Raw genomic sequence first — 25,124 nt, 5'->3', positions numbered from 1 at the left:
CTGGTACTACTATTAATGTAAAATAATTTGGTAATTGAGAATGTAATCGCAGGCAAAATCCAAAGGACATTGATAGATAATACCGCTAAGAAATATATTGACGATTCGATGATAAGTAATGTTGCTCACATCTTTAATAGTGTTAATGACGGTATACAAGGAGGCAGAGTCATTGAAACTATTTTAAGGGTGATAAGTCGACACAAAAAATTGTCACAAAAAATTGTCAGTTACCAGGGAAATTCGAAGTTTAAGATTTTACGAGGACTTGTAATGTTTCAAATATGCATTTTTGACTTCAGCTCATAATGTGCTTGCAAAAGAACTCACAATAAAAATCTTGGAAAATTGGCATGTGGTGGTGATAAGACTTCTCAAAAGTTTGTTTTTTTAGACGGAGAATATTATATAAGATAATTTTTATTTCCAAAAATCTATCATAACTCTAGTAATGGCAAATTCACCTCGTTAAGAACTAAAATAAATGTTTTAGAATTAACGTCAAAACCAAAATTGCAAGAGTGAAGGATAAAATAATGCCTCAGGCTAAAAGAACGAAATCACCGAATTCGTCTTCTAAGTTAAATACTATAAAATCAAAACCAATTAAAATCAATGTCAAATTAATTGCTAAAATGCCGAAAAGAAATGATTCCATTTAAAGAGAGGATTGTGAAAACGATCAGGTTAAAAATGAATTAAAGTATATATAAAAATCACCAATGGGCAAAATAATTGATCAAAGGTAAACAAAATGTTGACATGATTATTGGAACAATGCATAATTCACTATGATAAGGGACAAGGGAGTTAATTTAGGTCCAGGACACATATCAGGAATTATTAAAGTGCCCCAGAATACAGGAGATAAAAAACTTTCAGGCCATTTCAGTAACTCCATGGGTCGGAAAATACGTCGAGATTACCAAGGAGGGTAAGGGGGTTAGGGAAACTTTAATGGGGCAGTGAAAATCCCGGGAGATGTTAACACTATGGAGATTTGAAATTGGAAATTTCGGAAAATACAAACTATTCCCTTCCTTTCGTTTAACATGGTAATTTGGACAGATTTAAGGAGCAAGGAGTAAACAATTTTGCTTTCTTTGTAATATGATCTTATCAGCCTTATTCACCTAGGACAGTTGATTTTGAATTTAACTTCCACCCAAAATTTGATTGATTTTGAATTTGAATTTCAGGTCTACCTCTGAAATAAGGTATTGGGTACTTGAAAACACCCTCCATGGCCCTTGTTTAGATTATAAATCCTCAATTTTGAAGCTAATTTCACTTCAAAGTTGGAAATGCCAGACCGGTCGTGCACATTCCAATAGCAGATATATAAATGATAAATAAACAGGATGAAAATGCACCTTAGGGTAAATAAGTTTTCTTAAAGTTAAAACATAGATAGTGAGACTTTTGCTTGGTTAAGAATATCTAAAACCAGCATGTCCCAGTTAAGATTATTTAAGATTGTGACACAAAAAGATTTTAACATATTTCACTATCATTTCGTGTGGGACAGAGTATAGGAGAAGGTTAGTGGATCTTAAAAAATTTATCATCATTATTTTTGATTGTCCGAAACATGAAGTAGGGTTTCGTGTCACCTTTAATATTTCTATGACATAATTCAAGGATTGACAGATTATTCACTTATTTCCACCTTTCGAGGAACTCCTTACCAATTTTGTTAATCAAACCTAGGAATAAATGTAGTCCTAATGGGGATTCTTGCGGAATTCTACAATAAATAGGGAGTGGGCTAGAGAAAATATATTTTTTTTTTTTACAGCTTGAGATTTATTTGAAAGAATCAATATGATAATATTTACTTGGAGATAATCAACTTTAAAGTTAATATGTAATAAGAGAATTATGATGGTGTGGTCAACCCAATCACTAACTAACACAAAGTTTAGTTAAACATTCGATTCCTCAAAAAAACTTACGATGGAATGTACTGTTTGCACAATGTAATGGGTGGTGGGAGTTTTAAATAGATTCCCAAACTGTGGAACGTCAATGCGTGGAAAATTTTTTAATTTTATGCCAGTCACACAGGAAACTCCAAAGTTTGGAAATACCAAAGTTTGGAAATACTTGGAATGGTTGGAAAAGCTTGGAATACTACTACTACTAACAACAACAACTAATCACAGCCGAAGACGTCTGAGGCCAACACAGGTACACAAGCTTCTTCTCAGTCCCAATCTATTCAGAGCCTCCCTCTTTACACCCTCCCAGGAAGCTCCCATTTCTCTAAAGAAAAATTGTGACATACTTCCACCCAAACGACGCACAACCTGCTTTCCGTTTAGCTTTGGATGGTTGGCAAAAAAGCACAATTTGAACCCATTTCTGAAACAAACCATTATTTTACCCCCTCCTTATTATATATACCATTATCAGATTTAGATATACCATTCAGATGCACTAGATTTAGTGCAATGGGGCATATGTTGAAAATAAAATCAGATTAGAACATTTATTAGTACAGCTGTTATAAAATCTTGTTCCTAGCCAACTGTAATTTACTAGCTTTTGCTATTTTCTTGAATAAATATTTAATAAAAGCTCAGCAATCTGTAATGACTTAAAAAAAAGTCAATTGGGATTTCCAAGGCGTAAAAGCTTGATTTTCCAGGCCTCAGGAACTTAGTTATACTATCGGAGTGAGAAATTAGGGAAAAGTAGGTATTGCAGGGAATAGTTGGATCTGAGCCAGTGAAATTGGGGAGACTTTAAAAATGGAAGAAAGGTACAAATTCAAATCGTTGGCAATTCGATTAAGGGGTTTGGGGAAATGAATATTAATTTCAGAATAATTTTTCCAATAGTTTCTTTAATTTTTGAACCATCACTTGAGAATGTTAGAATGTAGATCTTTGACGTTATTGTTATAATAATCAGAAGCTGCTTTTCATAATATTTTCGTTAAAAACTTTTTTAAATAATTAGTGTCACTAATATGACCTTGCTTTATAATTGACTAAAAGTGTCAGAAACACAAGGCTTATCAATAGAACCTGTTTTATTTCTTCTCAGAAAAATGAGACACTTAATTACTCCTCAATAAATAAAATAAATATCTAAGGTCCTTAAAAGAAACTGGTGTATTTTAAAAACAAAATGAAATTCCTTAGCTTGGGATTGTAGTTCCTCAATATGACACTGAATTTGTAATTGGAGTGAATAGATGAAATAAAACAGGGCTTTGGTATTCAGTCAGAATACTGGCGATAGATAATTTAATAAGATCGGTTTAGTTCCTATATTAGCCCCCTAAAGATTTTAGTTCATTAGAAAATTTTTCCCTTTCGCCACTATTAGTCGACTTTTGTCTCAAGGGGTAAAAAATGGGTTGTGTCTACTATCCCATTTGTCTCTCCTCGTGTTTATCGGATATAGCTTTTAATAATCAAATATGACATTACAAGCCTCTTGGTAATAAAAGGGTACAGATATCAGAAAGAGAAAAAGCTACTTTACAATTCAAAAATATCAAATTCCCTCCTTCAGATTGATAAGTAGCTTTGGATTTTGAGGCAATATGACTGGAGGAATCTGAACCATCATAGTCAAAAGTTATCAAAGAGCAGAGGGCCGTAGCTGTTTTATTTGCGCATGCGAAACGGGATCCAGCTAATATATGCACCTGCTAGAGTTTATGGAGACTATTGGAGATTATAGGAAAAACAAGGAGCCCTAGATTCAAAAGCAATCAATTAGGTTTTGAAGAGATGTGATATTTCCAAAACCAAAACAGCGTAGAACAAATTTGGGAGTAGGGTTCAAGATAGTTCTCTCTCCTGGTCTATATACACAATTCCAACTACAATCAGAAGCTTATGTTACCAGCATTAACACAAACTTAAATAGATTAATCTATAGACGGGGCAAATATTGAAGGCAGCTTTTCATACAATATGATACCTAAGTAATGGGAAACATTTGTTTGTTTTAGAATTTCTGTGGAAACATGTCGAATGCATGCACACTTTCTTAAACTAATTAGTGCATTGATTACTTGAATAGCATTCACTTTAAAAATTTTGTCAGTTTTTCCCAAAATTTGTGAGTGAATGAATTGAAGTTCAGAAAAACGATGACAGTTCCAACATTCTCCTCCCTCTCAAGCGACAATTTTCAAATGATATGTATGATTTGCCAATGGTTAAGGGAGTGTACCTTTATGATGATTTTTCTCCGTGCCAGTGTTTTCCAAGGAGAATATTGCCTAAACCAAATCATTCTATAACAGTCTATATAATAATAATAATAATAATAATAATAATTTATTTCTTACCCACAACAACCCTATAAAAGTATTAAAATGTGGAGTACAAACAATTAAATACACACAAAAAAAGCAAAGCATACAAAAAATGAAAAGTAATGACAATAGAAATTTTTTACGTTAATACAAAAAATTAAATAAACACACAAAATAAGGAACTATGAAAAAAAAATGAACATTAGATACACACAAAAAATGAAATTCAAAAAACACAAAGAGAAAAACAAATACACACACAAAGTCAACGAAAAAACGGATAAGCCGGTGTTGAGGGGATAGGCGCGCAGAAACTCTACTGGAGAGTTGTCTGTGAAGAATCTCCAACTTCAAAGTTATGTCAGGAACTGAGAATTCTTTAACAAGATTCCGGTTTTTTGTCCAAGGTGGAAGATACAGAAGAAATTTGCAAAATTTGAAATAATTTATTTGAATTCTTTTTAAATTACCATTATTAAGAAGGGGGAAAAGACCTGAAGCATAAAGGACAGAATGATTACAGAAAGTAGAATAAAGTTTAGCCAGCGCACGTCTATTATACTTCCCTCTATTTGCAACAATTTTTGCATAACCAATCTGAATCTTTTTACTTATATCACAAACAGTACGCTGACGTAAGCTCGAAAGATTGTTAGTAATAGAGATACCAAGCCAAAGAATACAATCAACAAGCGGGATAGTGAAGTTATTACAGTGAAGGGGAGTAGCAGTAATATAGTTATAGGGAAGAAACTCCCATTTATCTATATTAATTGAAAGACCAATATCAGAGAAAGCATCAGAAACTATAGAGACCATATTGGAAAGACCCTTTTTGGAACGGCTAATCAGAATCAAGTCGTCAGCATACGCAAGATAAGAAACATCCACATGACCAGAAAGGTATGTACCTGAAATCTTAGCCAGCACACTAGAAATACAAATCTTAAAAAGCGTAGGGGACAGAACACCACCCTGCCTAACACCTCTTCGCATTCTTATAATAGTGTCATGCGCAGATCCTAATTGAAGAAACGAATTTAAATACCAAAACCTAAGAAGCATTATAATAGAGAGATTGACCCCAGAACTATACAAGGAAAAAATGAGCTGACTATGGACCACACTATCAAACGCTTTTGAAAGATCCAAAGCACAAATATAAAGACCTTTTCCCTTGGAAGAATTATCAGCCAATAGAGAAGACAGAATCTTATGCGCATGCTGACAACCCACCCCACCCAGAAAACCAAATTGGTTTTCATCCTCAATAATATTTTTAGTCAAAAATGGTAGAAGGATATACTCAAAAACCTTACTAATATTACAAGATACAGTAATAGGTCGATAGCAAGAACAATCAATCGGTGACTTTCCCCTTTTTAAAATTGACGAAAAATTGCCACACACAAAACTCTCAGGTACGTATGAAGTACATAGACACATTTGAAAAGAAGCTGAAAGTGAGATACAAGGGGGGTGCATTCAATCGGCATATGCATCTTAGAAATACCATCCTCATCTATTGAATTAGATTTTAAACTTTTAACAGCAATAATTACGGAAGAAAAAGATATGGGCACTATATGGCTTTGCGAAAACGTTGCACTAAAGAGGGGGGTAAGAAGGCGAGTATACACAGAATGCACTGAATAATTAATCACTGAAAAAATCGAAGAAAAATGTTTATACCAAGCTGAAGTTGGAAGGCAATTACTTGTCATAGTTTCATCATTTATCTTGTCAGAATTGATCACTTTTCGCCAATCCTCCCTACTTACAGGGAAATCCATACCGCGGTAACGTGCCGACCTAAGATAACGTTTGTAATTGGTTTTAGTTTTACGTTTGATATCAGCGACACCCCCATAACTTGGCCGACCAACATTCATTCCATATCTGGAGCCATAATTTTGCTTTATTTTTTATCGACTTTAAACAAGGGTCCATTGACGATATAGGTTTTTGTGTTCTTTTACGAATACGTTGTCGAGGTACGGCAGCTTCTTCTGCCCTTTTCATACACATCACAAGTTGGTTATAATAACAGTCAATATCGGCTTTACCATTCGTAGGTACCTGGCACTGAAGAAGATGATTTGGAACCCATATGGTAGAAAGAAGGGTTGTCAAGGTAGAGATGTAGTGCGGTATATTGGCTTTGCTCCAATTACTTTTTTCAAACCACTTCGATTTTCTCGCGAGCAATTGGTTTCCGATAGATCAATATCCATCGTAAATGTCGCTGAAGTTGGCATGTGGTCAGTATCTTGCTCGTTAACATGAACAGAAGCAGAAGAAGAGATAATACCAGGCGAGCAAATAATATGGTCAATATCACTTGTGGTTCCAGAATGATGAACCTATGAAAAATTGTGGGATTTGGGCACAACGCGGTATGAAGGAAGACACTCAAAAAGCAGTTCTCTTCTCACAGAAGATCGATTAATATTAGTATTTAGGTCCCCAATTATTATATACTGTAGAAAGTTTAACAGTACCTGATTCACAAGATTCTTAATCAGACCACACGCCTTTCCTAATTTACTTAAGGATCTGATCGCGTACCCTTCATATGGGAGATAAGAGTTTATAAATACAATACTGCCGACACGCACAGCCAACAAAAATTCGTCGGATTAGAAGAGTACTGGGGAGGGTAGATGAATGTCCCGTTTAAAGACACAGGCTAGTCCACCGGAAGGGCGACCGCCAGTAGCTTTTGCTGGACTCAGGAACGCAGTATGATGCTGACTTCGACGCAAAAAATTCAAACTTGAAGCAGTGAGAAGATGCTCCTGGAAACATACCAAATCGTAGGAACCATACAACTCATCAATAACAAAATCCTTATCTTTGGTGCCATTTATATTGAACGAAATAACTGAGATTGATGCACTCATGGTTGAAAGGCTGATTTGCAATTGCTTCGATTCTTAATAACAGGGCAGGAAAAGCTATAGGAAGGGTGTTTTACTCAACTTCCATACATTTGCGCCTGTTGAAGGTGCTGCTAGCCTTTCCAATTTCCGTGATGACTTTTTTGGCTGTTGATCTCGTGTTTTCGATGGTACTGCCAAGATATTTGAACTGTACCAATTGTTTCACGTCGTTGTTAGGTCAATTGCTAGTTGCCATGCCTTTGGTTTTATTGGAGTTTGTGTTTTGTCGAATGCTTGTAAGGAGGGCTTGAAGATGTGATTTGCAGGTTTTGAGGATGGCAACATCGTCATCAAAATCTAGGTCACTCGGCACCCGATCGTTTAAGCGTGGCCCAATTGAGTCGACGCTCCTCAATGTAAATTCTTCTACTGTAAACAGAAGAGGAAATAGCATGTTCCCTTGTTTTACCCCGGAGAGGATGGGACATTTGCTTACATTTCCCTCTGCTGTCTTCTTAGGAACTGTTGCTAAGACTTACAATAATTTCGGGGATACCATGGTGGTAAAAGAGCTTCCAAAACACCGACGATCTAATGAGTCGAACACCTAATCTAAGTCTATGAATATCACATAGAGGCTATTGCACCATTTACAGCATTCCTCCGTGAGCATTTGCAGGGTGAATATCAGGTTTTTGCAATAGCGGTTATTGCCGAGGCTTTGCTGTTCATCACGCAGGTATTAATCTAGGTGATGTGATATTCGGGACAGGATAATGAGGGACAACAGTTTGCTAGGATTCTAGAGCAGGCTGATGCCTTGCCAATAAACTCTACCAGCTACATTATCATGAAGCTTGCAATGTCTCATGTGAATATTATAAGAAGAGACTGGCTTCTATTATGGGTTTGTTTTCTATATATAGAAAATTTAAGGCTAGTGGTATTTAAGGCTATTTATGATAAAAATATCCAAGAAAAGAGGTTTTCCTGAATCTTTCAGTTCTATTGTGAATTGAAGATTCGAATCAAAAGAGTTCAAATATGCCAAAATAATCTCTTAGAGAATCTTGTTCATGTTTTTCTTGATGATATTCGTTCTGTTTGGGAACTTAGATAGGGGTCACTAAAATATTTTTTTGGCACATTTGAACTCTTTTGATTCAAATTCTTCAATTTATAATGGAACTACAAAATTCAGTAAGATTCCAGTTAAATCACTCTCCTTCTGTGAAAAGAGGAGTAGTTATCTCTTTGGTCTACAGAGTTATAAAATCTGAATAAAATTATGTTAAAGATATTATATTCTACAGTGACTACTCAATTAACCTTATAAAAAATATCATGGATAGACGATTGAAAATTATTAGACAAGAAAATGGGGAACCTTCTCCTTTGTTTCAGTTACTCCGGTAATTGAGAACTAACTTTCACCACATTACCATACATTTCGAAACTCTGCGACAAACTTGGAAAATTTAATAAAAAATATCATCTCTCTGTTTCTTCCAAAACTGAGCAAAAGTTGAACATTTTTCCAGCACGTGAAAACATAAAACTAACCCTATACTAAGTAGTAGCGTCTACAGACTCCCATGTTCATGTGGGAAATTTCATATTTGTAGGACCCATCAACAACTGGGGGAACGGTTGCATGAAAACAAAATTTTAATACACAAGTCCCAAAGATTTGAAAATAAAAATGACAATTTTTATTCTGATTTGGCCCTCCATATCTTAAAAATCCTGAACATTTCGTTATTTTTGAGGAGACACTGTTAATGTTTACAGTAAATGGTCAACTGCAATATTTTACAGCGGCAGTTGAAACCTAAAAGTATATAAACATAAACTCAGCTATCAGTAGAGACACAGGTGATATTTCCCTAAGCCCAATTTATAACAAATTCATATACAGAGACTCAAACAATGTTTTTGCCCCGGGTTTAATTTAAGAAAACCTGTCTGTTTATCGAACAAAAATTGAAGATGCATACAGGCAACGACTATTGCAAGGCAAAGAATACTTGTCCAATCCAATGTGATTTTTTTTTCATTCGCTTCTGGAATATTTTTTTATTATATATTTTCTTATGAGCACTGAGGACAACTTGTTGGATATCCTTGTAAAATTGTTTTCTTGTTTTTCATCTTTATATTTTGCCACCAGCTGACCGAATTCTTGTTTTTTTACCAAATTGATTTTATTTTTCATTTATTATTTGCTGTTTAACTTTTACCAGCATATTAAAAAATATTTTTATTGGCGAAACCTGTTAAGTCAAATGGGTGGGACTTCTGAAAATAAAAATTTACATGAATGAATACTCTCTATTTTCTTTTTTTAATCCTCAGATGCTTACACTGTTTTTTTAATTTTCGAGGAAGTCAGAGTTGGATAGATCATCAGGTCATTTATAATTATCACATGATAGCGTGTAGTGAGACCTTGCAGAGGAATATAGTAAATTCATGTCAATGAATAAATTTTCTGACTTCCCCCCCCCCATCTTCACTCCATTAGGATTTGTTTTTCAGAATACGAATCTTATTAAAAATAAGCTCATTTCTCATTGACATCTAGATGAATTATTATGTTCTATACTTTTGTCTTCGACTCGTTGTAATTGTTGAATTCACAGGTGTTCAAGCTATAAATTTCTTCGGTCTTTATTTTCATTTATCATTATCTCAGATAGGTTTTTGATACCCTTTGTCCTTGCTGGTTTCGCTCTATTGCCCATTTTTTACGTATGTCATAGACACTCAAAACCGATACAACCAATCCTGTTTAAAAAATCACTCATTTACGCTTTTGAAATGTGCTCATAAATGTAGAATCACTCATATGTTTTTTTTTTCAAAATTAAGGCTCTTAACAACTTTTTTTAAAATCGTGATCTATCTAAATTTTATTTCAGGCCACAAATTTCCAGATTTTAAATTGCCCAAAATAAAAGAAGCCGTTTCCAAGAACGAAAAAATTATATCTAATTACATAGTACTATGAACCTGGTGCCGAATTTTCCTTGGCTTTTCTTTTGTCATTATGAAATACATATCACAAATACATGTTTTTTTTCATACAAATACTTGTTTCTTTTAAATATTCATGTGGGGGGACAAAAAGTTTGATTTTCAAAGGAATGGTTGATAATAGTGATCTTATCCAGGTCTAAATCCAAAACCCAATCATTATCACTATCATTTTTATTTGTTTGGATAGCTTTACCTCGGCTTGTCTTTCGTCATTATTAAATATATATCGCCGAAATATCATTTTTAAGAATAGGTATGTTAGGCATTCATGACCTTATCCCTGTCAAAATCCCAAACCCAATCTTAATCGCTATCATTTTCAATTTTGACACGTTTTGATTCTCAATGTCCAGGTTGATTTTCAGTGATTTGCTCCCATGCTCGGTGTTGCATGTTTTCTAACCACTTGTTTCTTTGCTCTTCATTTTGATTTTTGGCTTGATCACATTCTCGGTGTCATATGTCTTCTAACCACGTGTTTCTTCGATCTTCATTTTCTAACCACTTTTTTTCTAATCACATGTGTCTTTGCTGGGTGATTTATAGTAGTTTGCGGGGTAATTCATATATATATATATATATATATATATATATATATATATATATATATATATATATATATATATATATATATATATATATATATATATATATATATATATATATATACATATGTATATATATATATATATGTATATATATATATATATATATATATATATATATATATATATATATATATATATATATATATATATGTATATATATATATATATATATATATATATATATATATATATATATATGTATATATATATATATATGTATATATACACACACACACATATATATATATATATATATATATATATATATATATATATATATATATATATATATATATATATATATATATATATATATATATATATATATAAATATATATGTATGTATGTATGTATATAGGGATGATAACCTTGATGACGATATTTTAATTATGACAGGTAATATAAATACAACACCACTGTCGTCTGGGAGTAGCTTACGATACCTAGAAACGATACCTGCTGGAAGAACTCAATCAAAAACAGAAGCTGGTTCGAGTGATGTTTTATGTGCCTGTGAAAAACAAGCTACGCTCTTAACCGTCATAAAAGATGGTCCTAATAAAGGTAGAGTGACCCTTTCTTTTCAGTTTAGTTTATTTCTTCTGTTTCATTGCTTTTGAATGAGAGACCCAAATCTGAATAAATGTAAATACAATCGGAAAAACTAGCTATTCAGTTGTTCAAAGGTTGAGTTAAGTATATAGCGTATAATGGCTTTTCTAAATATAACAAATTATATAGAATACAAAAATATTCGTTTAGCCTCACTACCCTACAACTTTTCAGACTATCTTTTGTTTTTTAAGCTTAAGAAGCAAAGGTCTCGTCAAAAGATTCCTTGAAACCTACCTAAAAAGCTCTAAGATTAATTGGTAAGGTATAATTGAATGTCGATTTTATTGTCTTAAATGATTTTTTGGGCTTAAGACTGTGCATAGATTAGATAGAAAGACATACTAAAGAATGCTCCATAATGAATGAATTGTTCAAGACCATCTGACTCACCAGAAAGAGCAGTTGCGAAAATCGAGCCGAATTGCGTGCTAACCTTGGTTCTATATCATTTTTGGGATCTTGTAAATATAGACCAAAATAAAGATCCTACTTAGTCACTCAGTTACAAAACATCTTAGTGGGCATTATGTTTACAGTGCCTCAAACTTTTTATCACAAATAACACAATTGCATTTGGACAGGGCCTGTTTAAGCCCCCCTCCAAACTCCTTCTCTTTTTTTTGGGGGGGGAACTACCTGGTTTGAAATAAACACCCAAATTTCATTATTTTGAGTAATTTGGCCAAAGAATAGTCTGGCCAGAGACAGTATATTAATTATAATTGAATGGCATATAAAACAAACGAACAGTTAAAGATAACTTGACTACAAATCCTATGAGACAAACTGTTGCAAAAATTCAAGATGTAGATTTTGTTTTCATTTGTAATTAAATGCGACAATCATTAGTGGAAAAATTCCATATTGTTGCTGTTACACTTAATAGTTGTTTATTTTGTTTTTAGAATTCTGACGGAGTCTGCTAAAAACTATTTATTAATCTGTTCTCATAGGGATAGTTAGAGGGGTAACTTATAATAGAGGAAAAGTGATTAATCGAACACATATATCTTTTCTGACTCACCCTTTGAAAACAGCTTACCAAACAGTTTTTGGTGGTTATCTCAGAAGTTTGAAGGTGCAACTTTTGAGCTCTACAGTGATAATTTACTTGTTTTTTTTATGCCATTGAGTGTAGAGAAAACTCATAAATGTATTGTTTGTAATATTGGTAATGTCGGGGAAGTCAGAGGTGAATAAATTATCATGTCATTTATAATTATCACATGATAGTGCGTAATGGGACCTTGCAGAGGAGTATAGTGAATTCATATCAATGAATAAATTTTAAGGGAAAATTCTTCTTGTTGAATTTCAAAAAGGAATTGAAATGATCATAAGATGCCCATGACCATTAGCAAATCATGCATATCCTTTTTAAAATGCTGCTTGATAATAAGGAGAGCGTTGCAACCTTCATTGGTTTGAGCAATACGCTCAAATACTTGGGACAAAACTGAATTAATCTAAAAACTCATATTCGAAACATTACGACCCAGTAGTAATTATAAAGCTGTGCATTACAGCGGTAGCTCGCAAATCTTTGTGACAATATCTGGGTTGAATACCTTCCCCAATCCCTCGTAATTTTTTCTAGTTTTATGAGAAACAGATTTAGATATTCAATGAATAAAATAGTAATCCTAGCTTCCACTCATCCAGTATGTCTAAAGTGGATGTTCATTTACTTACCAAATTAAAAAAGCTAACCTCAAAATTTTGTAAGCCAGGGTAGAATGTTAGATTCCTGGAAAAAAAAATAAACTAAAAAAATCCCCCGACTCTCCGTTTTGCAAAAGAAACTTTTGATTGACCGAAGCTTTAATCTCGTCCCTTTCAGCCCAATTTTGAATCTGAGTCTCAAGAATTGCCTGCGCTTCGTTGTTGCAGATGTAAGGATCGTCAACAAGATGTATTAAAATTATGCCCCACCAACTAAATTCTCATGAGGAGGATTGAAAACTACCCTGCGCGTTTGAATATGCAATTTGTCATATGTAGATCGTTGATAAGCATATTTGAATATGCAGGATGTGTCAAATTAAAATCACACAACACAATTTCTAGCGTCATGACAGAATTCTTGAGTCCTGCTCTACTGTGCACAGAACACAGTTCACTGGTAAAAAAAAATTAATTGTTACATATGTCCTGGAAACATCACTACCAGCTATTATCATTAGACTGTCTAACTCTTCTGTATTAAACTCAAAATCCAGGAAGAACGGGTAAGTACTTTCATCGGTTGATGACTGGTCTGGTGAGTCAGGATAACTGACATGAACTACTTACAGTTCTAAAAGGTCAGTGAAAGTACTCGATGGTTCCCCTAGAAACTATAATGAGTGGATTTAGTTTTTTAAGGAATGGACAGTCTTATGACCTAGAGCAAATTTTGCCGAATTAAAATTACGCAACGCGATTTCTAGTGTTATGACAGCATTCCTGAGGCCTTTACCACTTTGCACAGAACACAGTTCACTGGTAAAAAAAAAATTAATTATATATATGTTCTGGAAACGTCATTACCAGTTATTATCATTAGACAGTCTAACTCTTCTGTATTAAACTCAAAATCCAAAAAAGAACGGGTAAGTACTTTCATCGTTTGATGACTGGTCCGGTGGGTCAGGATAACTGACATGAATCACTTACAGTTCTAACAGGTCAGTGAAAGTACTCGATGATTCTCCTAGAAGCTATAATGAGTGGATTTAGTTTTTTAAGGAGTGGACAGTCTTATGACCTAAAGCAAATTTTGCCGAATTAAAATCACGCAACACGATTTCTAGTGTTATGACGGCATTCTTGAGGTCTTTACCACTTTACACAGAACACAGTTCACTGGTAAAAAAAATTAATTTTATATATGTTCTGGAAACGTCATTACCAGCTATTATCATTAGACAGTCTAACTCTTCTGTATTAAACTCAAAATCCAGAAAAGAACGGGTAAGTACTTTCATCGTTTGATGACTGGTCCGGTGGGTCACGATAAATGACATGAATCACTTACAGTTCTAACAGGTCAGTGAAAGTACTCGATGATTCTCCTAGAAGCTATAATGAGTTGATTTAGTTTTTTAAGGAGTGGACAGTCTTATGACCTAGAGAAAATTTTGCTAAATTAAAATCACGTAACACGATTTCTAGTGTCATTACGGCGTTCGTGAGTCCTACAGCACTTTGCAGAGGACTCAGATCACTGGTAAAAGCAAATTAATTGGCAAATATGTACTAGAAGTATCACTACCAGCTATTATCACTAGACTGTCCAACTCTTCTGCATTACGCTCAAAATCTACTGAAGAATAGGTGGTGTACCTTCATCGTGTGATGACCGGTCCAGTGAGTTAGGATACCTGTGATGAATCACTTACAGTCCTGACAGGCCAGGGAAATTACTCAATGATTTTCCTAGAAACTAAATTTAGTTTTCTTAGGAGTGGATAGTCTTATCACAGTTATTTTTTTGGTTGAAACAGGGTTTGTTTTCAGAAAATTTTAAAATAAACACAATAAATTAGAGGGTATTGTTAAAACTTATGAAAGAAAGATAAGATAATTTGAATATTTTAAGTTTTCGACAGATGTGTTGGTCATCATTTTATATGCATGATAAATCTGGTGTTGTGGAGCTTCATAAAATTCAGTTGTTGATTTTATTGCGGCACTCGCAAGCGAAAAATCCACAGTTTAATCAAACAAGGTGTCAACTCCCCACTCGGCTAAAGCTATTCCGTTGTTTTTACCACCAACCTAGGTCCTTGGTTTTATTGGCTGTGTTGAAGATTCAGTATTGGCCTAGCATAAAAAAAATGCATCATAACAGATTTTGTTACAAGTATACATATTTGACAAACTTTTGAAGTTCAAAAAATACGTCTTGAAAAAAGTGTTCAAAAGGTTTTTGACTAAAAAAAAAAACACAACTAACATACTTATTCTATTTTCATTTCATACTTCAAAAAATTATTTCATTTTTTTGTCGTTATAAGTAATAAAAATATCATTTAAAGACATGAAAACACAAATTGCAAAATTCCAATTAAAAAAAAGTAAAATAAAATGTTAAGAATCAAAACTAAATAAAATTCATTTTAAGTTCTATCTTCTTAAGCCACTCATAGTAATTGTTTATGCTCGTTTTAGTTTTGATATTGCTTATTAACTTCCGTTGAAGTTCCATGCCCAATAATAATTTATAGATTGAATTTGAAAATTCAAAATAAGCTGTTAGAGAAGGGGGTTTATGTGGAAGATGATCCTCTGCTGAATTTCAGTAACAAAAAGGATTGCAAATGCGTTTTGATAAGAAAAACTGTGGAGAAAGCTACCCTCTGTGGTTCAACTAAAATAAAACTAAACTATTCTAAGGCTATTCATGTTCATGTTCTTCCATATTCATGTTACTTTGATTAGAAATGCTTGGTTACAGTTCAATCTCTATTCAAGTAATGTTACGAAGAGAATATGTTTTCCATCTTTGATATCCACACTAAGGGTGAAAACCTATGCGATGGCACTCACGTAACATTGATCCCAACAATGTTAGGTAAAACAAAGAGTAGATTGAACCGATAAAATTGTTTGCAATTATGCGTAGATACACCGTATTCATGGCGTATCTACGCATACACCGTATGCGTAGATACGCCAGATAATGAATACACGTAGATGTCTGCTAATTCAGCGTGGACAGTAAAAATATAGGACCAACCAAATTTATTGCATATAGGGATGGACTACTCCCTTTCTGCGATTTGATGTAGAGCTTCACTGAAATCCTGGCAACCTTTCGTATGATACCTCCACCTAATTCATTATGCTATATCTACTCATTAGCACCCGTATAATGACACCAGCACAGGTAATTGACGTGGACTATGGGTATTATATTAAGCCTCATCCGAGGCTTATATAATCACCATTTGTATTAAAACCTTATGAGACCCCAGGGCATAGCTTACAACCCTTGCCCTATGGTTTGTGGGAGGGTGGACGGTCCTCCTTAAAGATATAATTTCTGGGACTTATAGCTACGTTGGACAAAATGGTTATTTCTAAATTTTGATTGGACGTGTTTGGAGTAATGACTGGTGTGTGTGTGGGGGTCTGTACCCGCCCTCCAACCACTTTTAATGTTACTAAGGACACTATAACTTCAGATCATCGATCCAATAAGCACCCTTCATATCTTATACGACCATCCTTTTCCGTAAAAAAACTTATTTGCCCACAGGGCATAACAAACAATCCTTGCCCCGAAGGCTATGGTGCCGGGTCGTCATCCTCAAAGACATAATTTCAGGATCTTTCAACTACTTCGAACAAAAAAACTATCTCAAACTTTTGATGGGATGTGTCTAGGGGAATAATTGGCAGGAGGAACGGGGGGAGGGTATCTGCCTTCCAATCATTTTGACTTTTAAATAGGAAACTAGAACTTCTGATTACCTATGTAATAAGCCCATTCCAGAGCTTATATGATCACCCTTTTTTATTAGATCCTTATATGCCCCCAGGGCATAACTTTCAACCCGTGCCTTGAGGACCGTGGGGGGAGGTTATCCTCTAAGACATAGTTTCAACACCATTCAACTTCGTTGAACAGCATGGCTATCCTAAAATTTCGACTGTATGAGTTTGAAGAAATGATGGGCGTGGGAGGGGGGAGGTCACCCTCCAATCACTTTCGACTGTTAAAACGAGCACTAATCCCCCTTCAATATCCAATCGATAGGTCTGTTTTCGATGTTTGTACGACAACTCCTTCTATATAAAGTACACTGGTCTAAAAAAAAATAATTAATTGCGCCCTCATCGCTCTTTAGTTACACAGCACTATTTTGCTGCCTTTGATGATCTTCCCCTACAAGTACTCTCCGGAAGTTCCAACTTAATATCCAAATCAATTCTTGGGATACGCTGTTTTAACAATTTAAATGCACATAGCGTCGTTCGATTTAGTTCAAATTCCCTTTCAAAACTATAAATGCAGTAGTGTGATGGTAGTTGTATTAGTATTGGTAGTATGCAAATATTGTCCTTTTGATCACACGCCTTATCATTTCTGAAATAATATCCTAAACTATTTCTGCATTGCACCCTTTTGTCAATCCTTGTACACATAACATGTTTTGATTCAGTTCAACGTTTTTCTCAAAATTCTCCTTACTATTTTTAGGCTTTTAAAACAGGGACTAAAACCTCCGACATCCAATTAGATGAACTCCATCCAATCTAAAGCTTATACGACCACCCGTTCCATAAAAACTTTACATCCCCCTAGGCATAACTTAAAAACCCTTTAACATGGGCTCTGGGAGAATGCGTCTATTTGGACTATTGGTAGCAAAATAGCTATCTCGTAATTTCAATTCAGTATACTGCGGTAAAAGAGGATGTCAGCGAAGAGGGGGGGGGTAGTTCCTCTCTATCATGTTTGACTCTTAAAACGGAACTAAGACTAGTTATTCTTCGGAAAAATTCATAACTGACGTTTGACTTTTTTTTATTCCTTGGAAAAATTCTAAACAAAAGTTCAACTTTTTGATATATGAGAAGTTTCATCAAAAGTTCTTTAGCAAGAAATGTTGACAATTCAATCACAGTTCAGTTAATGATAATATATCTTTCCAGACGGTCATGGCTCTGCTCTGAATCATTGTGTTATTTATCGATAATATGCCTAGCAAGTATGTCAATGTGATAGGACTGCATCAAAATGATGCCAAAAAATTCCGAAAAAAATTAGCTGAAGACATAATAACAAGACCAGATGGTGACTTTACCTCACTGTGAGATGTTTATAGTAGACGTGTAATACAGACAAGACTGATCCGGCCTAGGACTTTTCGGAAAAACACCACAAAATTCTCGGAAACAAAGAGTTGTCGGATTGGTATCAAGAAATTCCCCGGAATCAAAGATCTCAAAGGCATAGCAACTTTTTTTTGCTATGACCAACTGTTATAGCAAAAAAAATCTGTTCAGTTGGTTAAGATGTCATGGGATAAATTATTTCGTATCATCGAAAATTTTCTATCAAGCGTGTCAAAATAACTGTGTGTTGTCGGAATGATGCCAAGAAACTCCTAAAAATAAATACGTCAAGGCATAGCAAAATAACCAGATGGTGACTTTTGTAGTATAGATGGGAAAATTTATAACAGAAGAGTAACTTTTATTTTATTCTTTAAAATAAATAAAATCTGAAGTATAAGTTTGTTCTCTTCTACGGGAAAATTCAGATTAGAACTATAATTCCTTTTCACTGATTTGAGGATATCAGAACAGAAATGGAAATTTTGTAACTTTTATTTTATTCTTTAAAATAAATAAAATCTGAAGTATAAGTTTGTTCTCTTCTACGGGAAAATTCAGATTAGAACTATAATTCCTTTTCACTGATTTGAGGATATCAGAACAGAAATGGAAATTTTATCATTTCTTTGGAAAAGTCAAGAACCAAATTTCTCTTCTTTAGAAAAAATTCAAAACGGAAGTTGAATTTTTTTCTCTTCTTTGGGAGATTCAGAATAGAAGAATAGTTTTTTTTTTCTTTGGATAAATTTGGAACTGAAGCAAAACTTTTGTTCTTCCTTAGGAAAATTCAGAATTGAAGTGTAGCTTTTTTTTCTATAATTGTAAAATTCAAAACTGAAGTTGAATTTCTTTTCTCTTATTTCGGGAAGCTGAGAACGGAAGTGTAACTTTTTCTCTTCATTGCAAAAATTCAGAACAGAAATTGAAATTTTTACCTCTTCTTTGTTAAAATTCAGAACTTTTGCTCTCTTCTTTGGGAAAAATTCAGAATTTAACAGCGACTTTTTTCTCTTCAATGGAAAAATCCAAGAGCAGAACTTGATTTTTTTTTTTCTCAGCTTTTGGGGAAAATCAGAACAGAGCTGTAAAATTTTTTCTTCTTTAGAAAAAGTCAGATTCCAAGTTTAGCTTTTTTCTCTTCTTTAAAAAAAATTCAGAACAGAAGTTGAACTTTTTTTTCTTTCTTTTTTGGAAAATTCAGAGCTATACCATGGCTTGCTTCTCTTCTTTTGAAAGATTCAAAATAGAAGTTGATCTTTTTTCTCTTCTTTGTGAAAATTCAGATCTGCAGCTTAACTTTTTTCCCTTCTTTGGAAAAATTCGGAACAGAACTTGAACTTTTTTTTGAAATTTTCTTCGAGAAAATTCAGAACTGAATTTAAACTTTTTTCCCCTCTAAGAAAAAATTAACATGCAAAATGTAACTTTTTTCCCTTCTATGGATAAATTCAGAATAGAACTTGAACCTTGTTTTCACTGTTTTAGTGGAAATCAGTAAAAAGTGTCTTTTTTTTCTCCTTTTTTGAAAAATATCCAGAATTCCACTTCTTTGGGAACATACAGAGCTTAAGTATGACTTTTCTCTTCTTTGGGTGAATTAAAAACAGAAGTTCAACTTCTTTCTCTTTTTGGGAAAAATTCAGTAACAAAATTTGCCTTTTTTCTTCTCTCTTTTGGAAATTCAGAACAGAAACCTTTATTTTGTTCTTTGGAGAAATTCGGAACTTAAGTGTTTTTTCTCTTCCTTGGGAAAATTCAGAACTGAAGTGCAACTTTTTTCTTCTATGAAAAAATAAAGGACTGAAGTTGAATTTTTCTCTTATTTTGGGAAAAATGAGAACGGAAGTGTAACTTTTTTCTCTTCGTTGGAAAAACTCAGAACGAAAACGTAATTTTTTTATCTTCTTTGGACAAATTCAGAATTGAAGGGAAAACTTTTTTCTCCTCAATGACAAAACTCAGAACAGAACTTGAACGTTTCTAGCTATTTTGGTGAAAATGGGAACATAAGTGTACATTTTTTATGTTCTTTGGAAAATTTCAGAAATGAAGCTGAACTGTTTCTCTTCTTTAAAAAGATTCAGAACAGAAGTTGAACTTTTTTCTATTTTTGTTAGAGGGGGGATTCAGAACTATAACATGACTTGTTTCTGTTTTTTGGAAAAATTCAGAAGAGAACTTGAACTTTTTTGTCTTTTTTTGTAACAACACAGAGCAGTAGTCTATCTTTGTTTTCTCTTCTTTGGGTAAATTCATAACTGAAGTTTCCCTTGTTTTCTCTTCTTTGGAAAAATTCAGAGCCGAAATGTATTTTTTTCTCTTCTAAGGAAATATTCAGAATAGAACTTGAATTTTTTTTCACTGTTTTACGGGAAATCAGGACACAGGTGGATTTTTTCTCTTCTTTGGAAAAAAAACAGTCTCGAATTTTAAATCTTTTCTTTTCTTTCTAAAAGAATCAGAAAATAAAGTTGAAATTTCTCTCTTCTTTGGGAAAATTCAGAGCTGAAGTATGACTATTTTTCTTCTTTGGGTAAATTCAAAACAAAAGTTGAACTTTTTTTTCTTCTTTGGAAAAATTCAGAACAGTATTTGAACTTTTTTCCTCCTTTGGGAACCTAACAGTAACTGTTTTGTATTTTTTTGGAGAATTTCAAAATTGAATCGTGACTTTTTCTCTTCTTTGGGAAAATTAACAACTCAAGTGTAAATTTTTTATTCTAGGATTGAATTTTTGGAAAAATTCAAAAATGAATTTGATTTTTCTTTTCTTTTCTTTTGAGAAAAATGAGAAAGGAAGTGTAGACTTTTTCTGTGCAATGCAAAAACTCAGAACAGAACTCGAACTTTATTCTCTTCTTTGGAAAAATTTACAACAGAAGTGTAACTTTTTTCTCATCTTAGAAGAAAATTCAAAATTGAAGTGCAACTTTTTTCTATTCTATGGAAAATTTAGAACAGAACTTCAACTTTTTTCTCTGTTTTCGAGAAAATGAGAACATAGATGTAAATTTTTTTCCCTTCTTTGGAAAAATTCAGAAACGAAGTTGAGCTTTTTACTCTTATGATTTTTTTTTCTGATTTAAATTGTTTGAGGTAGAAAATAAGCTATTAAAATGATTGTAAAATAACTTGATTATATCAAACTTTAAATAAAATTGATGGGGCTAGGATACGTTCTACACACGGAGGAGGACCAATTGCCAAAGATTATCCTTGTCGGCCAACCATCAAGGACCAAACAAAATGCAGATGGTTCTCGAAATGAGCGGAATGATGCCATAATCAAATATTTAAGGAAAATGTGAAGTTCTTAGGTGAGTTTACGAGGGAGTTTTGATTATAGTCACAAAGACCACACTGCCTTTTCTTAACAAACAAACAAAAAGCAGAAACAATAGAGAATTTCTTTTCAAGGCAGTGGAAATCAATTCATTGGCTTTGAATGAATTTTGATGGAAGAGGAGCATGAGTAGGTGCTTAGCCTCAAGTAACTTAGTGCTGCAAGGAGTTACTAGAATCCTTTGTGGTTAGAACATGAAATTTGTTTTAAAACTTCGAAAGTCCAGCAGGGATTTCATTTTTTCAATTGGGACGTTCTAGCTAGAAATTAAAATTGATGGCATTAAGAATCCAGCTTAAAATCGATAAACGCTGATTCTTAAAAGTGCGCAAGAAATCACCATTTTCAAAAATTTGCTAATATCCTTTTCAGTTCAAAAGCTGTCGAACCAAAGCTTTTTTTCTATTTCTTATCTATCTAGGAATGGCAGGGTTACGTGATATGCATTGTTTTATTGCTCTTTTTAAGTTTGATCTTAGTTACTTCATTTCTATTTGTCTCTTTCAGGCAGGCAATTTCATAAATGTAGTGATTGTGGCTTTTTCTTATGGTCAGACGAGGTAAAGAATGTGCAAGACTCAAGTCATACAGGAAAACCGCCACAAGCTCAAAATCCTACAATTGGAGTCACAAATTGTCATTGCGCTATTCAGGCACAAATGTAAATATTCGAATTATCTTAGCTTTTATTCTATTTATTCGTAGAAAATCTATATAATGATGTTCCAGCAAGGGTCCAAAAAGTGGGTTTAACTCTAATGGAAAATTTAGACCATCTGAAGATTTTAATTTGTAGCTTAAAACGAGCAAAAGTTTTAAATCTACATAATAAGTAGTAGATTTCCCCGAGTTATTTTGGGGAAAACCGCCCCTCTCTCCCAAACGACTTCACTGGTTATGCTTCGCATATTTATCTTTCTGCTAGAGATTCAGTCTAAAAATATCTGTTAATCTGTTTTAAGATACGGAAATTGATCGATTTGCCTTTGATGAAAAATTAGCTTATTTTACACTTGTTCCAGAAAGAGAAATAGTCTGTTGCAAAATCACAGAAAATAACCTTGTTTTTTTACTGTATGCCAGAGATAGAAATATTGGATTGCAATTCATGGGGGATCGCTAAAAATAAGCTTTTTTCACTTTTTGCCAGAAAGAGAAAAATTGTATTGCAATTCAATGTGTATATAATGTTTTTTCGATAGTAACGTCAAAACCATATTCAAATGATCATTCATTTTAATTGCTAAAGTAGGAAAATAATTTTTTCTTCGTTCTCTTCTATTTTTCCTTTTTGTTTTTAGCCAAATACTTAACTTTAATACATTATTTGAATCCAGGCTGGATCTAGTGCTGGTGGAGGAATCATAAAAAAAAATCACCGACAGACCTTAATCCTGGTCCACGTTTTAACCTAATAATTAAAATTATTTGGAAACTTTATTTTATAAGATGGTATTAGTAATAGATAGGACTCTATATTATTGTTATGGGTTACGCTTTGTTTGTTAGAAAGGTTTTATTATTGGAGGATGTTTGCTTGATTTTGGTATATATTTGGGCCCTGTTTCGTATGTTAAAATGGTTTGATTGTAATTTTGACTATATGACGAATAAGATTTTTATGACGAATAAGACGAAATTATGCTAATATGACGAATAAGACGAGCTAATATGCTAATATGCTAATATGACGAATAATATGACGAGCTAATATGACGAATAAATTATGACGAATAAGAACGATCATGCTAATATTCAAAGCGGTCTGCCAAATATTGGTAAGTGTACCAATTGTTTTTTTCTTTGCGGACATTATTTAATTCTCATCATTTTGTTAAAAGCACTTTATATAATAAAAAGTTTCAGTGTTTAGTTTTTATTTCTTGATGATTTAAATTGTAAACTAACATTATTAATTTAAAAGAATGTTGCTTTTTTCTCGCACTATTTCTTCCAAGAGATTCATAATGTTATGAAAGATCCCATGACCGAACCTTTTTTCAGTGAATCAGCTTATTCACTTCAACTGAATCAGTTGATTTTCATCATAATCCAGTTCTTATATTTTAATGTAATCTTTGGCATAGCTGTTCGTTTCTTGGAATATTTATTGCAAAAGATCCATCAGGCTAGGAGAGATCCCACAATTTAAGTCTTATATAAGACATTGTTCAAAATCTTTATCAGGTCTAAAAAGTACATTTGGCTATAGGAAGCCAAATACTTAACTTTAATACATTATTTGAATCCAGGCTGGATCTAGTGCTGGTGGAGGAATCATTAAGAAAATTCACCGACATATCTTAATCCTAGTACAAGTTTTTAACCTAATAACGATAATTATTTGGAGACTTTATTTTGTAAGATGGTATTAGTAATATTTGTAGATAAGGCTCTATATTATTGTTTTGGGTTACATTTTGTTAGTTAGATAGGTCTTATTATTGGAGGATGTTTGCTTGATTTTTGTATATATTTGGGCCAATTGTTTTTTTCTTTGCGGACATTATTTGAATTCTCATCATTTTGTTAAAAGCACTTTATATAATAAAAAATTTCAGTGTTTAGTTTTTATTTCTTGATGATTTAAATTATAAACTAACATTATTAATTTAAGAGGATGTTGCTTTTTTCCCGTACTATTTCTTCCAAGAGATTCATTATGTTATGAAAGATCCCATGACCGAACATTTTTTTCAGTGAATCAGCTTATTCACTTCAACTGAATCAGTTGATTTCCATCATAATCCAGTTCTTATATTTTGATGTAATCTTTGGCATAGTTCTTTGTTTCTTGGAATATTTCTTGCAAAAGATCCACCAGGCTAGGAGAGATCCCATAATTTAAGTCTTATATAAGACATTGTTCAAAATCTTTATCGGGTTTATAAAGTACATTTGGCTATAGGAAGGTGGTTCAAACTCACCTTCAAATTTTTTTTTTGAAGGCCACTAAATTGATTTTGTGTTTAATTTTTACAGCTACTTTGCGCTTGAAAACCACTATTGATGGTTTGATCTTCACTCAAACTGAATGAATTTGTTTTTTTTCAAATTTTTCAAATTTGTTTTTTGATTGCTTTAGAAAACAAAAGACATGCAAAAAGGCCAAACAGATTGATTTGGATTCTTTTGAGATGGCAGTACATTTCTAATAAGTAAGTAACAATCAACAAATGCATCACCTTTGTTTACTAATCTTTCCTCAGAAAAACAGAGGAATTCACAGTAACTAAAAAAAACCCTGAACTTAAACTTTGCCCTCTAGGTATCAAGAACGTGCTTAAGACACCTCTGTTGTTCTTCAAAGTCACTTTTGATTAGTTCTGATCTTTGTTGTCATATTCAATCCACGATTTTGCCCTCTAGGTATCATAAAACTACTTAAAACACCTACTTTTTTCTTCAATTCTTTTTTTGATTCTTTCTGATCCTTGGTGTCAAATACCTTTTAACTGCTTGCTTCTGTCAAATTCTAAAAAAGTAAGAAAGTATATATATATATATATATATATATATATATATATATA

At 33.1% G+C, this 25,124-nt stretch overlaps 1 protein-coding gene across 2 annotated transcripts in view; it reads left to right on the top strand.

Annotated features, from left to right (window-relative positions):
* Window positions 1-25,124, top strand: part of LOC136043033 (uncharacterized) — a 77,288-nt gene that overhangs the window by 16,180 nt on the left and 35,984 nt on the right. For both annotated transcript variants that reach the window (XM_065727933.1, XM_065727934.1), the window contains exons 3-4: window positions 11,205-11,372; window positions 22,102-22,255. In XM_065727933.1, the coding sequence (XP_065584005.1) occupies window positions 11,205-11,372; window positions 22,102-22,255 (322 nt within the window). The remainder of the gene's footprint in view (window positions 1-11,204; window positions 11,373-22,101; window positions 22,256-25,124) is intronic.

The sequence above is a fragment of the Artemia franciscana genome, unplaced genomic scaffold, assembly GCF_032884065.1.
Source record: "Artemia franciscana unplaced genomic scaffold, ASM3288406v1 Scaffold_284, whole genome shotgun sequence".
In the NCBI taxonomy this organism is placed as follows: domain Eukaryota; kingdom Metazoa; phylum Arthropoda; class Branchiopoda; order Anostraca; family Artemiidae; genus Artemia; species Artemia franciscana.
The sequence above is the reverse complement of the archived record's forward strand: the minus strand, read 5'-3'. Positions and strand labels throughout refer to the sequence as shown.